Genomic DNA, 17573 nt, shown 5'->3' with positions numbered 1-17573 from the left:
AAAATTGTACAAGGCATTGATAAGACCAAATTTGGAATATTGTGTACAGTTCTGGTCACCGAATTATAGGAAAAATATCAATAAATTAGAGAGAGTGCAGAGATGATTTACTAGGATGTTACTTGGGTTTCAGCACTTAAGTTACAGAGAAAGGTTGAACAAGTTAGGTCTCTATTCATTAGAGCATAGAAGGTTGAGGGGGGATTTGAACGAGGTATTTAAAATTTTGAGAGGGATAGATAGAGTTGACGTGAATAGGCTGTTTCCATTGAGAGTAGGGGAGATTCAAACGAGAGGACATGATTTGAGAGTTAGGGGGCAAAAGTTTAAGGGAAACATGAGGGGGTATTTCTTTACTCAGAGAGTGATAGCTGTGTGGAATGAGCTTCCTGTAGAAGTAGTAGAGGCCAGTTCAGTTGTGTCATTTAAGGTAAAATTGGATAGGTATATGGACAGGAAAGGAGTGGAGGGTTATGGGCTGAGTGCGGGTAGGTGGGACTAGGTGAGATTAAGAGTTCGGCACGGACTAGGAGGGCCGAGATGGCCTGTTTCCATGCTGTGATTGTTATATGGTTATAACTCTGTCCAGGTCATTCAGTATCCAGAAGGTTTCAATGAGACCCCTTCATTCTTCTGGACTCAATCAATTACATGACCAGAGACAAACAATCAAATGTAGAGCTTTTCATTCCTGGGATCATTCTTGCCAACATCCTCTGCCCCCTCTCCAGTGTCAGCAGATTCTTTCTTAAATATAGAGCCCAAAATTGTGCAAATTATTCCAAATGTTGTCCATGTAAAAGATCAAGTCTGTGATGAGAGAAGTCACTAAGAAATTCATTCATTTGAATCTGCCTTTCTCAGCACCAAGACAAATAAAAATCATGTTTTCTCTAAGGAAAATGTTAATTGTATGCTTTATGGTAAATATTTAACACTGGCATTTACTGTAACCAGTTTTGGCCACAAGCCCTTGAATGCCCAAGGCACAGAATGTGATGTAAATAAATAGAATTGGTGTGAAGATGTATAATGGATGTGGTGGGCTGTAGGGCTTGTTTCTGTGCTATATGATTCTGTGATTCTGACGGGTTGAACTTGCGTGTATCAGGGTATCTTCCACATTAGGTTTCACAATGTGCCTTCTGAATCTCAGCTCCTGCAGCCCAATCTAGTTTTTGTTGCTTTCTTTCAAGAGCATGTCCTGACTTTGTGATGAAAACCAACTCAGGTTCATTTGTTTCACTCCACTCCCTCCAACAGGTCAGGATACCAGTTACTTCCTGACTCAGATTGCCCCCTACACCTTAATCAAACCAGTTGTGTTCCTTCTCACTGGGGACAGAGGATCAGGGGGAGGGGAGTGGGGTCAGTTTAAACAAAGAAAACTAGATGTTGGTTAGGGAATGAATTTTGGTGGGGTAGTGATGGGGCACGGAAGAGTGGTTCAGTCACAGAAAAGAGCTCAGGAGTTGGTGTGAGGGAAGAGTTTGGAGCCTCATCAGTCAGGGAAACGATTGTGAAATGAATTGATATTAGAGAGGGATGAGGGAGGGTAAGGGGACCAGGCGATGAGGAGGAGTGAGGCCTAGAGGGCAGGAATGTGAAGGAAGAGGGAGAGTCCGAGGACCTAGGGAGGAAGAGGAGGAGGAGTGGACTCATGAAAAACAATTTGTACGTAAACTACATTAAAAAATAAACACAACAGCATTAGTGCAAGTTGAGAGAGAGAGCAAAGAAGAAATATAGTCCAAGTTTTCGTAGGATTTATCAGGTCAATGAAAGGACCTGTGGCAGTGGGGAAGAAGCTGTTGAACCATCAGTATCTGTGCCTGATGGCAACATGGTTGATTCTTAAACTGATCATTTAGATTTTTCATGGAAGGGCCCAGAGGAAAACTGTAAGCAGCCCATCAATGAGCTCATTGTATATTCTGTTTGAATATTGAATTCACATGCTAGATTTATCTCCCCACAGTATATCATTTTATTCCAGTGCTCTTGTCACATAAATTGAGGAAAAGGGGTAATTTTCAAGAAATCCGCAGATTTGATCTCTTTGAACATAAAGGAAATGATATGATTAATAATTTACTTGAAAGTAGTAAGTCTGACTCTGCACTCTGTAATTTTCCCAAGCCAGGAACTATCCCTGATCTAACAGGATACCGTTCTAACAAAATTAAAAGTTGGCCATCACAGCTATTCAAAGTTCATACTATGTTCTTTATTTTACCTTGAATTAGTCATGGCTTTGGTCAGATAAATGTCTGACAATTCTTGTCAAAAGGGTGATGAAGGAATCTGAGAGCTGGGAAATATCAATGTCAAACTTCCATTTCCATGGTTGCCTGAACCTGAGGAAGTAGCAAAAGTCCTGCATTTCTGCTTTCTTCCCCAATTGTTAAGCAGGTCTTTCCACCACTGTGCTTTCAGAAGCTGGAGCTATAATTCAAGGGTTAAACCGATGAAGGGGTAATAATTTCTGGCTCTTTGTGGCCTGTTTTGCAGTGTGCATTCCTCTCTGTCAGTCCACTGCTATTGATATATGTCTGTACTCACCTTGAATGCCTGTTGTCCCCTGTGTTTCATTACAGATGTTGGTTAAGGCTAGACACATACTTCATCTGGAGCTTTATAGGCCCTGCCACCTTGATTATTATGGTAAGTGCTGCTAATTAACACAGCACCTCCAAGGACATTAAACTGGACTTTCACTAGACCTATGTTGTTTGCCCTTAATTTATAGCACTCATTTTAATAAGGAATGTTTATCCCTAACTCGCTTAGTCTCCACAACCAATTATACAGTTTCAGCGTATTAAGTGAATGCAAAAGTGTTTTGAGTAGCAGTAAGTCTAAAAAGAATAACTAGAAGAGAAATGGTCAATTAAAAATTGTAAACAATAGTTGTTTTAATGGTTGTTTCCTTAAACCCACAAGACTGCATTATACTCATCATAATCTCTGCAGGCTCTGAAGTCAAATTGTGTACTTTTTTTTACTCCTAATTATTGAACATCGAACAATACGGCACAGTACAGAAACTTCAGTGCACGATGTTGCTTCAACCTTTTAATCTTCTCCAAAATCAATCTAATATTTCTCTCCTACGTTGCTCGTCTTTTTTTCTTGCATCTAACAGTCTCTTAAAGGTCTCCAGTGGATCTGACTCTACTACCACCCCTGGCAGTTCATTCAATGCATTTACCACTCTCTGTAATATGAAAACCTACCTCTGACATCACCTATATGCTTTCCTCCAACCACCTTAAAATTATGCTCTATTATTAGCCACTTCTAACCAGGGGAAAACACATAGGCTGTTCACTCTTATAAAAGCCTCTTATCACCTTGTACCCCTCTGTAAAATCACCTCATCCTCCTTTGCTCCAAAGAAAAAAGTTGTCACTTGCTCAGCCTTTCAACTATATGCATGTTGTTTCTTTATAAGCAAAAGTTGCTCTGAAGCAGTGAGCTGCCCTTGCCTTATGGTGAGGTGGGTGGTTTGGTGAGACTACGTGCTGGTGCATCTATGAACTAAGAGCCCTTAAATAACCATCAGTCATTGCTATTGCCCATGTTGGGAACAAGTGTCATCTCAAATTTGGGGAAAATTGGTGGTTGGATCAGGAAGAGTGATGTGGAGTTTAAGCTTCTCACTTTTTTTTGAGAACGAATATATTCATGAGGTAAACTAAACCAGCCACAGTGCTGTTCAGACACCTATTAACTGATCGTGCAGGGCAAACATTGCATAGTGTGTGGGGAATCTTTTGCAGAAATTTGAAAGAACTTACTTTGCTTCTTTTTTTGTAGTTGAATGTGATATTTCTTGGGATTGCTCTTTACAAGATGTTCCATCACACAACTGTGCTGAAACCAGAATCTAGCTGTTTAGACAATATCAAGTAAGTTTCCATCATTTGTTCCTGTGGTCACATTCTTTTTTTGAAGAAACGATTTCTACTTTGTGATTGAATTGTAATTTCCAGACTTTTCCCTCTTTGAATTTCTCTGCAATTGAATGCTGCATAATCATTTGGACAATCTATATTGTGCCAAGATGCAGCATGCTATTCATTCGAGACTTACTTTACTGTTATATCAGATCAAATCCCCCTTTCAATTCCATCAGATCTCAGAGTTCCATAACTGGATCCCAGTCTCATTTACAGCCAGCACCTCAAACAAAATGAAAATACAATTTGCAGCTCAGTTATTATACCTGTTTTGAACAAGACAGATGCACTGTTTCAGTGTCATTTGAGCGTGGGTTGATGGTATTGTCCCTGGCAGTACTCGTTGCTGCCTTGCCATTAAAAATTGTAACAGTAACATGCAATCTATAACCTGATGTCTGTGTGGGAGATTTGAATTAAAAGGTCCACACTTGCATCATTTATGTCCCAAGTAGTTTAATTTGTGATATTTTTTATTCACTCCTAATCCTAAATCCATTCACATCATTAGGACAAGTGAACAATGAATGTAAAAAAATATCTCCAGCATTGAAATGTCTTGAGCACAATCAGTGTTGAATTCTGGCTTTTGTCTAGTGCCTGCATTCACATTTCATGAGTCTGGTCTTTCTGAATCATGTAACAATGTAGGATGGAAAATGGTAAATGGTTGTCCATTGTTCGAGCACTGCTTCATGAATGTTAATATGACCACAGTGCACGTAGGGGGTGAAGCTTGTGTGTGTATACACACATAGCTTTTGTTGTAGACACAGATGTTGGAACCTGAAGTAAACACAAACTGTTGGAGGAACTTAATGGGCCAGACAGCATCTGTGAGGGAAAGGGCATTGTCAATGTATTGAGACTCTGCATTAGTAAATGTTAAATTCACTTATTGGAGCTGGCTTTTGTTTTAATTTTGGGAATTTCTGTGGTCTTGCTAAAAGTCTTCAGCCAGTATTAGATTCAGTACATCGATCTATTATTCAGTCAAGACCCATTTTGACTTTTTCTTGACACAGGGTTTCAACCCAAAATATGAACAAATCTTTACCCATGATAGGTGCTGGTTGACCCACTGAGTTCAGCTGGAAGGTTATTTGTTTCTCTTGATTCCAATGTCTGCAGTCTCTTGTGACTCCGTTGATATCTTAAGTGCATGATGTTGTGAGGAATGGGAGTAGTTCACTTGGGCATCTATTTGGTTTATGGTTGTGCAAAGTTGACCCAAAGATATAAAAATATATAAAAATGAGATTGAGACATTGACAGCATCTCTCTTTGAGATATCTGTTCTCCTAAAGGTAGTTCTATATTGGTTAGTCTGTAAAGTAACTTGGAAAATTATTTAACTAATATATTTCTGGGTCTGAAAATCTTTCTGTATGCTTTATTCAATTCTTTTTCCACAAATGACTTCTGGTTCAGCTTTCTTGATGTTCATTCAAATAATAGGCTTGGTTTACCTTGTCGGATGCATTGATTACATCTTCAAACAAGAAACTGCAGAAGGTTGTAAATCTTGTCAGCTCCATCTTGGGCACTAGCCTACAAAGTACCCAGGACGCGTTTAGGGAGCGGTGTCTCAGAAAGGCAGCGTCCATTATTAAGGACCTGCAGCACCCAAGGCATGCCCTTTTCTCACAGTTACCATCGGGTAGGAGATACAGAAGCCTGAAGGCAAACACTCAGTGATTCAGGAACAGCTTCTTCCCCTCTGCCATCCAGTCCCTAAATAGACATTGAACCCTTGGACACTACCTCACTTTTTTTAAAATATACAGTATTTCTGTTTTTGTACATTTAAAAAAAATCTATTCAATATACATAATTGATTTACTTGTTTATTTATTATTATTTTAATTAATTTATTTTGTCTCTGCTAGATGATGTATTGCATTGAACTGCTGCTGCTAAGTTAACTAATTTCATGACACATGCCAGTGATAATAAACCTGATTCTGATTCTGATTCTGCATTAAAGAAGGAAACCCAACTCTAGCTAATGCCCACATGTAGGAAGTTAGGGAATTTAATTGCCATGAAGTCAGCCTCATTTCTGTAGCGACTGTTAAGCTTAAAAATTGAGTAAACTATTGAAATGCAGACTCCCTGATTTTCTTCCACTATGGATATGGTGTCCAGTGGGGCAGTTACTAGATTCACTACCTCACGGGGCCAGAAACCTGGGATTAATCCTGATATCCAGTGCTGTCAATATGGTGACGCAGATTTTCCCCAGGTGCTCCGGTTCTTCCTACATTCCCAAGACGTGCAGGTCCGTAAGTTAATTGGCTTCTGCAAAATGTCCCTTCTGTGTAAGTGAGTGGTTTAATGTGGGAGAAACTGAGATTGTGTGAAGAATAAAAGAAAGTGTGTAGGTGAACATAGGGAGAATAAAATAAGTGAATGAATGTAGTGTTAGTGTAGATGGATAGTTGATGGTAGGTACTGGTGTGATGAGCTGAAGAGCCTTCCTGCATCAAGTTCAAGTTCATGTCACTTTTTATTGTCATTTCGACCATAACTGCTGCCACAGTACACAGTAAAAATGAAACAACGTTTTTCAGGACCATGGTGCGACATGAAACAGTACACAAACTACACTGAACTACATAAAACAACACAAAAAAAAAGCTACACTAGACTACAGACCTACCCAGGACTGCATAAAATGCAGAAAACAGTGCAGGCATTACACTAAATAATAAACAAGACAATTGGCACAGTAGAGGCAGTAAGTTGGTGTCAGTCCAGACTCTGGGTATTGAGGAGTCTGATGGCTTGGGGAAAGAAACTGCTAGAAAGTCTGGTCGTAAGAGCCTGAATGCTTCGGTGCCTTTTCCCAGATGGCAGGAGGGAGAAAAGTTTGTATGAGGGGTGCATGGGGTCCTTCATAATGCTGTTTCCTTTGCAGATGCAGCGTGTGGTGTAAATATCTGTAATGGCGGGAAGAGAGCAACCCAATGATCTTCTCAGCTGACCTCACTAACCGCTTCAGGGTCTTGTGATCCAAGATGGTGGTGATCTTGAGACACATGATCACCAGTGAATGACTTTCAGCTCAAAGAACATAGAACAGTACAGCAGGATCAGGCTGTTCGGCCTTTGGCAATGTGCTGAACTAATTAAGCTAATGAGCCTTAATCACACCAATCACTTCCAGCTGACCATGGTTCCTCTCCTTCCTTTTCTATATATTCTCTATCCTGCAGTACATTACAGGCACCCACCGTTCTCTGTGTTTTAAAAGAAAACCTGCCCTGCCCATCTCCTTTCAACTTGCCCCCTTTTATCTTGAATGCATACACTTTAATGTTAGACTTTTCAACTTTGAGAAAAAGATGCCAGCTATCCATCAATGTCTGATAATTTTATAAACGTATGTCAGGTCTCTCAGCCTCTGAAGCCACCTTCAGGAAACTATGGGCTTTGAAGTTCAAGGTTCTAAGTAAGTTTATTAAAACACATATATGTCACCATATACAACTTGGAGATTCATTTTCTTGCTGGCATACTGAACAATTCCCTAATTGAATAATGACCATAGTGGGTCCATTTCCTCCATTTTTGATGATCCCGTGTTGATAATTCTGGGAAAATTTTAGCAAGACATTTGCTTCTTGCCTGAGATTTCCTTGACAAAAACAGCGGCAAATGTTGTACCTCCGGGGAGGGAAAAATGAACATTTCAGCAGATTAGCACACACAGAATGCTGAGTTCATTTAGATTTCCAGCATCTGCAGAATCTCTTGTGTTTCTGATTTCACCAGATTTTGTTTTGGTCAATTTATTTCCATTGTCTAACTGAATAATAATTGTAAAATTGAGAACATTCTGGTTCATTATTGGGTGTGACTTCCTGATTCTAGTCCAATTCATACAATTGCAATGGAATTTACGATTCAAAACCTGACTTTACCATTGTTGAGCTATAGAGGAAGAACTGGGAGGAATAAGGTCCCCAAAGCTTTACAGATCAGAGTTTTGCTAGATTCATGGCTGGCTCTACAGTGGGTAGAGATTGATCTTCAATAACTTTATTACCGTTCTAAGCTACATTTATCAGGATGTGGGAAACTGAGCAGAAAGGAGGCAATATAATTCCTGCTTCGTGGGATAAATTCAAATGATTAATTTGGGGTCTCTGTCTCCTTGGTATAACAATATCAGCAGAGAAGCAACATTTAAACTCTGAAAATTTTCTTGTCAACAATATTTGATGCAGTTGAATAAGGATAAGCCTTTAGATAGATAAACATGTGAGGGACATGGCTAGACTAGTTAACATAAAAACATTTCCCCCCTCAGAGAGATTTCTAAAGCTAGAGAGTATAAATTTTTGGTAAGGGGATAGAGAGAAACTGAGGGAGAACTTTTTCTCTGGAACAGTGGGTGAAATCTGGAGCAGACTGCTTGAGTGAGTGGAGCAGGTAGGTATTCTCACAAATTTGGTGAACACTTAACTTGCCAATGCATAAAAAGCTACAGATCAATGCTGGTAAATGGAATGAGTTCAGATAGCCACTGATGGTCAGAATGGACGTGTTGAGCCAAATGGCCTATTTCTGTACTGTGTGAATCTTAAGAATGTACAACAGACTCCAGTTAATTGGGACAGATCGGGACCAGTACCTTTTTTCCCCAGTTAAACAGCTGCCTCAATTAGCCAAAGTTTCATGGAAATAGTTAAAAGGATATAAAAAGACAAACTACCATTTACCCAAGTAACAATTAGAACACTACCTATACTACTGCAGTGCTATAATACTGTATTTGTTTCTAATATTTATCAATGGAGAATTAATTTAGTGTACACTGCCATGTTCTTTTGTTTGATTGTAAATGATCAAAATCAGTGCAGACACCTTGTGTAGATAATGGATTACCTTCATACATTGTTTTTGATGATTGCACCCTCCAAATCTTCATTTTCATTGTAACATTCAAGATGAGTGTCAATACCTTCAAATTCTTCATAATTTCTAACACATTGAAGTAGTGGAATTGTTTATTTTTCACTCCTTTCTGGCATCCCCAAGCCTGAATGCTTGGAAGCCAAGGTGAGAAAAACCATATTGAATTGTCTAACTACATATCTCTTGCCTTCAGTGAGAAAAGTCACTGCTTTTGCTCTTTAAGGGGTGTCCCAAATAAGTTGCTGCCCTGATTATCTGATGGCCCAATTATCTGTAATCAAAATTTGCAGATGATGCTAGATATTTTGTACTGAATTGCGAAGGTGTGACCCACACCAATTTTGATATTTTTACAAGCCAAGCTGAAAGGGAAATCAAAGTGGTATATAATTTTATTTGGATGATATTGTAGCAGACTTCTGTCCAGGAGATGTATGCTTTTGTTCTGCCTCTTTAGAGAAGTTGTTTCTCTATGACTACTTGTGTAAATTAATGAGATATTTTGCAGTTACCAGAAGGCTCTAAGCTTAAATCATACAGAAGCTCCCATATTGTAATATTGTTTCCAAAACTGATTAGCAATTTTAAGTACTTCACAATTCTATTTTTAATTATCTTACAATCTTGGTGTCAAAGACTTTAGCAATTAATTTTGAAGTCTTTATTTTTTTCTAAATGTTAAACATCCTTCCAGACCCTTATCTTCCTCTACTATAAAATTAATTTAATTTCTTATGCCTCCAAAAATCAAATTAACATTAATTTCTTGTATGGTCCACAGTCGCCTGTGATACGTGATCTGTTTTCATTATTAAATCAACTGCACATGCATATTCTGAGCTTGTTTACAATTGTGTGATAAACATGCCAAGTGAGCTAACCAGTTTGCAGCAGTAATTTGTTTATCCTTTTGCATCAATTTCTGTTTCACGAACTTTGTCGTTATTATTGAGACAGTTACAGCTTACCTGTCAGCAGTTTGCTGTCTCAGGGCATTGTTTAGAAGTACATGAAGCATCCAGCATGGAAGCAAACCATTTATCCCTTCCAGTCTTTTTCAGTGTTTTTCCACCAAGTAAGCAATACTTCTAATCCTATGTTTCTATCCTTTTCTCATCTTGTAGGGGCTTATTTTAATTAGCAATCATCCAACTTGTTTCTAAATGTTGGCACGCTTTCCTTTCTAATCGTTAATTGCAGTAGTGTCATTTGAGTTCTGAGTTCCCAAGTTCTCAGTTGAGGTAAGTGTTTTGAGTGAATTATATGCAAGCCCAGCTATCCATCATAAAACTACAAAGCCTTTCATTTTTCTGGCAACATTATTCTCCAGGCTTTAATTCTTGAATAATGCCCTTCATGCACTAAAGTGTGAGATTTTCACATCCTGCTCCTGCACTCCTGTAGCCTGTTTGAAGTAATTTGCTAATTAAATGAAGTTTCATACTGAGTTACAAGGTCACGAGCCGTGCTTTTCCTATTGTCCAAGCTTATTTCACTGAGAATTTTGCAATGGGTAATTTCATCCAATCCTTTCAGCCTAGATTCATGTCTTAGAGGTCACTGTCTAATCTTACATCAGGACTAGAGTGAGATCCTTTTATGCAGCAATTGAAAGTCCTTAAAAATTATTATTCTCTTACACCCAGCTGGCTATTACATAGCAACACACACAAAATGCTGGAGGAACTCAGCAGGCCAGGCAGCATCTATGGAAAAAGTACAGTTGACATTTCGAGCGTGCTGAGTTCCGGCAGTTTGTGTGCGTTGCTCGGATTTCCAGCATCTGCAGATTTTCTCTTGTTTGTGGCTATTGCATACGCTATGGAAGGTACAAAGAGAGAGATGTCGCAAATTAGTGAGTGATCTTGTCATCAAGACAATGAGTTATGCAGTACAGAAACTGGATCGTTTATGCCAAACTTTTTGTCCATCTAAACAAATCCCATTTTCTGCATTATGCCTCTGTACATTGCCTACTTTAGCGTTTGTCTAAATTCCTTTCAAATGTTGCAGTCAAAGCTGATCCCACCTCTGACAGCACTCCAGGTGTCAGCCTCTGTCTGTGTAAGGAAAAGCTTCATGTGTCGTGCCCAGTGTTGACTTTCATTCGACACATGAAGATCTTAATCATCTTGTCATGAAAGAGATCAGATAAGGTTCTTGATTTGTAATTCTGAGAACTCAATGAACATTCTGAACACTTTCATTTTCAAATAATTTTGAAAAATTGCCACAAGGAAACTTACTCAGCTGATCTTCATTATTAAAATTGGTTGATTTTTATGCTTAAGCTGTTTTCATTTTGCCTTCTAGCACCTATTAATAAACTTGTGTGAATTAAATTTTAAGCAGTTAATGAAGGGTCACAAGAGGGATGACAAAACAAACATAAATAATTATGTTCTGTCAGATAAATTGTGTAGCAAAGTTCAAAGTAAATTTATTAAAGTAGCTATTTGTTACCGTGTACCACCTTGAGATTAATTTATTGCAGGCATTTAGAAGTATCAAGAACTCCAGTAGATTTTTACAAAGAAAATTATACAGGAGTAACAAAAGACTGCCAAATAGTCAATGTAAGCAACAAGACAAACTGTACAAATAAAAATAATACTGACAACATGAATCCTTGAGTCTGTAGTTGGTAGAATCAGTTCAGAGTCGTGATGAATGAAGTTATCCACAGTGCTGGTTGTAGAGCAATAACTGTTTCTGAACCTGGACCTTAGGCTTCTGCACCTCCAGTCCAATGGTAGTAGTGAAAAAAGGGCATGGCCTGAATGTTGGGTATTTTCCATAATGGATGCTGGGTTCTTGTGGCAAATCATACAAAAAACATCTTCCAACAAAGTATGCACTCTCAGATTTTTTATGCAGAATTGACTGGCATTCGTGGTAAATTATTGTCTTTCAGTTTTTTCTGTATCTTGCATAATTAGTTATCTTAAAAAATAGACTGCATTGGATGCTTACAACAAAAAGAATTGAATTGACTTTATTACTCACATCCTTCATATACAGGAGGAGTAAAAATCTTTTCACTATGTCTCCGTAGTGTAATCATAGTAATTAATAATCAATATTATGTACAACAGGATAGTCAATATAACATAGAAGTAGTGTTCTGTCAGCATGAATTATTCAGTCTGACGGCCTGGTGGAACGAGCTGTCCCAGAGCCTGCTGGTCCTGGCTTTTATGCTGCGGTACTGTTTCCCGGATGGTAGCATCTGGAACAGTTTGTGGCTGGGGTGATTTGAATCTCCAATGATCCTTCGGGCCCTTTTTACATATCTGTCTTTGTAAGCGTCCTGAAGAGTGGGAAGTTCATATCTACAGATGCGCTGGGCTGTCCACACCACTCTCTGCAGGGTCCTGTGATTGAGGGAAGTACAATTCCAATACCAGTCAGTGATGCAGCCAGTCAGGATGCTCTCAATAGTGCCCCTGTAGAAAGTTCTTAGGATTTGGGGGCCCATACCAAACTTCTTCAACCATCAGAAGTGAAAGAGGCACTGTTGTACCTTTTTCACCACACAGCCAGTATGAGCCATCCAACTCATTTAACCTGTACTTATGCGGTTAATGCATCATTTGTTTTCTGTGGTAAATAGCAATTGATTATGAGCTTGAAAGATTAATTTTCAGCAAGGGTAGTTGTTTCTTAAAAACTTTCAGAATGAAACTTCTATTTAAGAGGATATAGGTCAAGTATGTGGCTGTCTATTCATTACACATTTCCACAAACGACTGCAGTTTTATCATGTAATCATCATTTTTTAAGTACAGTTTTCATTCAAGAGGGCCTAATTTTAAGGAGCATAGAACTGTACAGCACAGCAATAGTCCCCTTTGGCCCCCAATATCTATGTCGAGCATGATATGAACTAAGCCACCCCTTTGCCTGCAGATGATTCCCTGCATATTTGTATTCCTGTCCACAGCCTATTGAGTACAACTATCGTATCTGCTTCCACTAGCAGCATGTTCCATGCACCAACCATGGTGTTTCAAAGAAACTTGTTCCTCACATCCTCTTTTCAAATTCCCCCTCTCAGCTTAAGAGCTAAGCCCTCCAGAATTCAAAATTTCTCCCCTGTTTTGACTATCTTCCTGATCTCTGACTCTAATAATTTTATAAACTTGTATCAGATCTTTCCTCAGCCTCAATGCTTAAGAGAAAAGAATTCTAAGTCTGTCCAACCTGATAATTTTATGCTAAGGAGAATTTCTGCGACAGTTGGCTCACTTTCACAAGTGCTAAAACTAAGTTGGGGCAGTGACCTCTGTGTGTGATGCTTGCTGTGTGCAGCTCCATGAGGTCTTCTGTTCCAAATATTTAATCCTTAGTGATCTGTGCCACCAAATATCAAGGCTTTGCCAGAAGATGTAATCAGTCACTCTATCTATTTGTTCTGATTTTATCATCAAATGGATTCGAGGAAGTATTGGAGCCCATAGATTCTGGATTTTGGCTATAGTCAGTTAAGTGATTGATGTCCAGGACTGGGATTGTAATGGAAACAAACAGAAAACAGTCTTTTAATGGATTAAGGTTGAAAATTGAACTAACATCTCTTGTGAATGAATGATGTGAGTTCTGAGTAAAATGTTATTCTCTTGTTCTTTCTTTTAATCCTGTTTATTTTGATTTTCCTTAATATTCTTCAAGTGATAGATAAAGCTTCATACTGGAATGTGGACACTTTCTGTATATTTACAGTTATCACTGTTGCCCATTGAATCTGTTCAGCAAGCATCAGACCCATCTGCCCAAATTCACTGTTTTACTTACTGGATATTAATTAAGATGTTCATTTTAAAATAAATGAACCATGCAACATGGAAAGATCAAAGGCCATATTTGATGATTTTTGTCAACTTGCCTGTGCTTTCCATACTGAAGGTTATGCTAAAATATAAGATAACATCTCAGATAAAAAATTAATTTCTTTTCATATTTCTTTTTTAATTCTGTGAAATTCTATCACCCTATTTGGGAGTTACCATCTTTATTCATTTGCTCAATTTTCTTTACTTAAGGTGAACTTGATCAGGATATTTTTCTAAATGAATGAAATGAATACAGAAAGAATGGAGTTTGAACAATTTTATGTTTTCATTCTTTCCAAGGCTTCTCTAAGTTTTCCAAGTTTCGCCTTTCTCTTTTTTTCCTGGTGACCTTGTCATTTTGCTTTGAGTCCAGTAATGTGCGACTATTCATTGGGAATCAGTATGAACAATTCTGTTCAGTGTTTTTTTTTAAATTCCCCTTTGCTTGTTTCAGCTATCATTTTAACTATGGTTGTTTAAATACCAAATGCCATGGATAAGAGCCAGTTTCCTCCTGGAGGGGGGTTGAAATGACAATCATCAGCATTTAAATAATCTCATTGATTTGTGATTACGGACTGTATTGGAGCTCCAAGAGTTTGCAGGGAAATTGGAGAGATTAATGATTGCTCAAGCCCCATTAACAAGCCTTAAGCATCTGCTGAGCAAGTCACCTTGTAGTCTCCGAGTAGAAGTAGCCGTTCTTAATCAACTCATTACATTATCACAAGACAATGCATAAAAATGGTTACCTTTATTGATGTGAACCTGACTAATAGGACTGTAATGGACTGCAGGAATGTGTCTGTAGTCTGGGGCTCTTTATAACTTTAATTGCTTTTATCCAAACACGGCTTTGCTGCAGAGCTTCAGCTTCTAGCAGCTGATTGGATATGTTGCTGAAATTGATTTATGGAAATGCATTTATTTAGGCATATAATTTCAGCCATTATAAAGCAATGCTTTATAAATGCCTGTTGAAAGATGTTCTTCAATGTTACTGGAACGGAAATGGTATAAAATCTTTCAGTTCCACTTTGCAGTGGTCAGTATCCTTGAAATTAATTGCTGGTGTTTAAAATAAGTCATTTTGACACCTCTTCTCCCCCCCCCCCCCAACCCCGCCATGCAGAGTTTGTAGTTTGTGGCTTTTTATTTAGTCATTGTAGCGGAATGACTTTGTTCTGACAAATTGTCTTCCCTCCTTGCAGCCAATGTGTACAATTGCACAAATGCTTTTTAATCCATTACTCCCTCCCTTTCACCCTCTCCAAGAAAATTGAAAAAACATTTACTGTTCAGCACCAACTAATACCACCTTTGTAATCATCCTTGACCTCATTTAATTTTCTGGAAAGGAGCTGCAAATGAAGGAAAATGGTTTTGCATATCTTTTCTAAGGTCATTAGCGAGCTGGGATGTATAAATAGTTGCAGTTCCCTTCAGAGATGACTGACCAAAGCAATAGCTACAATATGATGCATCATGTTAATAATAATTCTTTCTTTTGCCTCCAGTTCTCCAGGAAGTGTTGACATTTTACTCTCCCAACATGATATAGATAGGATAGAGAGGCAGAGTCGTTGTCCCAAGTTAGAAAAGTCAAATAATAGAGTCATGGAAACAGTCCATTTGGCCCAATTTGTTGATGCTGACCAAGAATTCCATCAAAGCCGGTCCCATTTGTTTGAATGTTGACCATCTATCTCTTAAACTTTTCCTATCCATGTACCTGTCCAAATGTCTTTTAAGTGTCCCCATCTTTATCACTTTATGTGGTAGTTCATTCCATATGCGTACCACCCTTTGTGTGTGTGTGTATGGGGGGGGGGGGTTGCCCCCTCAGGCTCCTACTCATATTAAGCCTAGGTCCTTTAATTGTTGACCCTCCACCCCGGGGAAAAAACTTTGCATTTACCCAGTCTAGGTACAAGGTGAAAGGAGGACAGTGGCAAGTTTTCCAACACAGACTGCTGGGTGGGTGCTTGGAATGGGCTGCCAGGAGTGGTTGCAGAAACAGATACTATAGCAATGTTTAAGAGGCATTTGGACACACAATGACAGACAGGAAATGAAATAGAAACCATGTGTAGACAGATGTGATTAGTTTATGTTGGCATTCTAGTCAGCTCAGACATGGTAGAAACAGGTTCTTCAATCCACCTTTACTAGAACACCTATTCTGTGTTCTTGAAGTGAGATACCCTTGTGGTGAAATAAAAAAAAAAGTCATCCATTTGTATTAAAGCCATCCTGGTGAAGGCTGAAGGAAATGTCCTTAAATCGACATTATTAGCTGTTCCTGGGTTCAGATGCCCTAGTTATGGACATGTGAGCTCCTGGACTATTAAATTCAAATATCCAACATACAGACTACATATCTTTATTCCATCACATGGCAAGACTAGTCTCCTTTCCCTTTTCACTTTAAGTGGTTGTTCTTTCTTATCATTCCAGTGCTTTTGATATCATTCGCTTAATACTGTGAAAATACAGTTATCATGTCAAGTGTTTTTTTAAAAATATATTTTCTGACTTATGGACAAAATCGATTTTTGATTGTCTGTAAATTCGGAACCCATTCATTACCGGTGACAACCTGTATTATTTTTTAATATGATACTCTTAATTTAATACTTCAAATTGCCTCTGCATTGCATCCAGAGTTATCTCAACATGCTCTCTCATAACTGCTCAGATCATGAAGGTTCGAAGGTCTTTGGTCCTCACAGGTTTTTGCAGTTCAAGTGGTCACACTATCAAATTTTACGTTCTTGTCAGAATGAGTGGTGGAGAGCTTCCCAGCAACATTATCCTGAGTTCAATTGCAGAATATTATTCCACAGGTTTTGTTTTTGTTTGCATTATCCATAAAGTGAATGTTTTAATTTTCCTAATCAAAGCTGGATAAGCAATCGCCACACAAGTACATTCTGCAGTCTTATTCCTCTGTTTTACTGCCAACCTGCATATGGTTCATATGTAACAGTCCTGTTGGTTATTTTGCCAGGCATGTTGAATTCCCCAATAATTTAAAGCAAGATGAAAGTGCAATTGAAGCTACTGAAATTCAATTTATTCAAGGGATCCTGTCCAGAAAATTCTCTCTCAAGTTTGACTGTTTTATGTCTGATATGTTGAAGATTGAGGAAATGCTTTTTTTCCTGTCTCTTTGTGGCATGTTGTGTGGCTATCGCCAACTGCCTGATTATTTTCCTGTCTCTTGTGATTGCAGCCTGTGGTTTCCAGCCACAATCAATTCAGGAACTTCCTTTAGCTCGTTGCTGTCCATTAACCGTTCACTACAAATTACTTCTGGCTAATGTTACAGACTACCAAGGCACAATGTGTGTTGCATGTTTTGTGGTTCCCCATATTGGTTTAGAATGTTGAGAATGGGGGGAACGAGCCATTTACAGAGAACATGGGTGTCTCTTTTTAATTTTGCTTTGTTTGAACATTGTGACATAGGATGAAAATGAACTTTTGCTGAGTTTTAGATTCTGTAAGACTGTTTAATGCCATCTCCGGTGCCTCAGAGTAAAAGAGAACAAAATAATTGGTACTCTGTATCTGATGCAGCGCAAGAAGACCTACTAAGATAAAAATGAAAAAAATACAATAAATATAAATAATTAAGATAGTTTATATACATTGACTGTATGCCCAGAAAGTAACTGTAGGCACAGGAGTGTCTGTATATATGGTGACCTTGACAGGAAATGATAAAGTAGCGGTGGGAAGGGGAGTTAATGGGTCGAGGTGTTGATTCCCTTTACTCTTTGGGAGAAAGTAACTATTTTTGAGTCTGGTGGTCCTGGTGTGGATGCTATGTAGCCTCCTCCCTGATGGAAGT

The 17573-nt window shown here is 38.5% G+C and overlaps 1 protein-coding gene across 8 annotated transcripts in view; it reads left to right on the top strand.

Moving 5' to 3' along the window:
* The window catches only part of adgrl3.1 (adhesion G protein-coupled receptor L3.1), a 573597-nt gene that overhangs the window by 480002 nt on the left and 76022 nt on the right, over positions 1 to 17573 (top strand). For all 8 annotated transcript variants that reach the window (XM_059974620.1, XM_059974623.1, XM_059974622.1 and 5 more), the window contains 2 exons: positions 2598 to 2664; positions 3820 to 3911. In XM_059974620.1, the coding sequence (XP_059830603.1) occupies positions 2598 to 2664; positions 3820 to 3911 (159 nt within the window). The remainder of the gene's footprint in view (positions 1 to 2597; positions 2665 to 3819; positions 3912 to 17573) is intronic.

Source organism: Hypanus sabinus, chromosome 7 (genome assembly GCF_030144855.1).
Source record: "Hypanus sabinus isolate sHypSab1 chromosome 7, sHypSab1.hap1, whole genome shotgun sequence".
Lineage (NCBI taxonomy): Eukaryota > Metazoa > Chordata > Chondrichthyes > Myliobatiformes > Dasyatidae > Hypanus > Hypanus sabinus.
The sequence above is the reverse complement of the archived record's forward strand: the minus strand, read 5'-3'. Positions and strand labels throughout refer to the sequence as shown.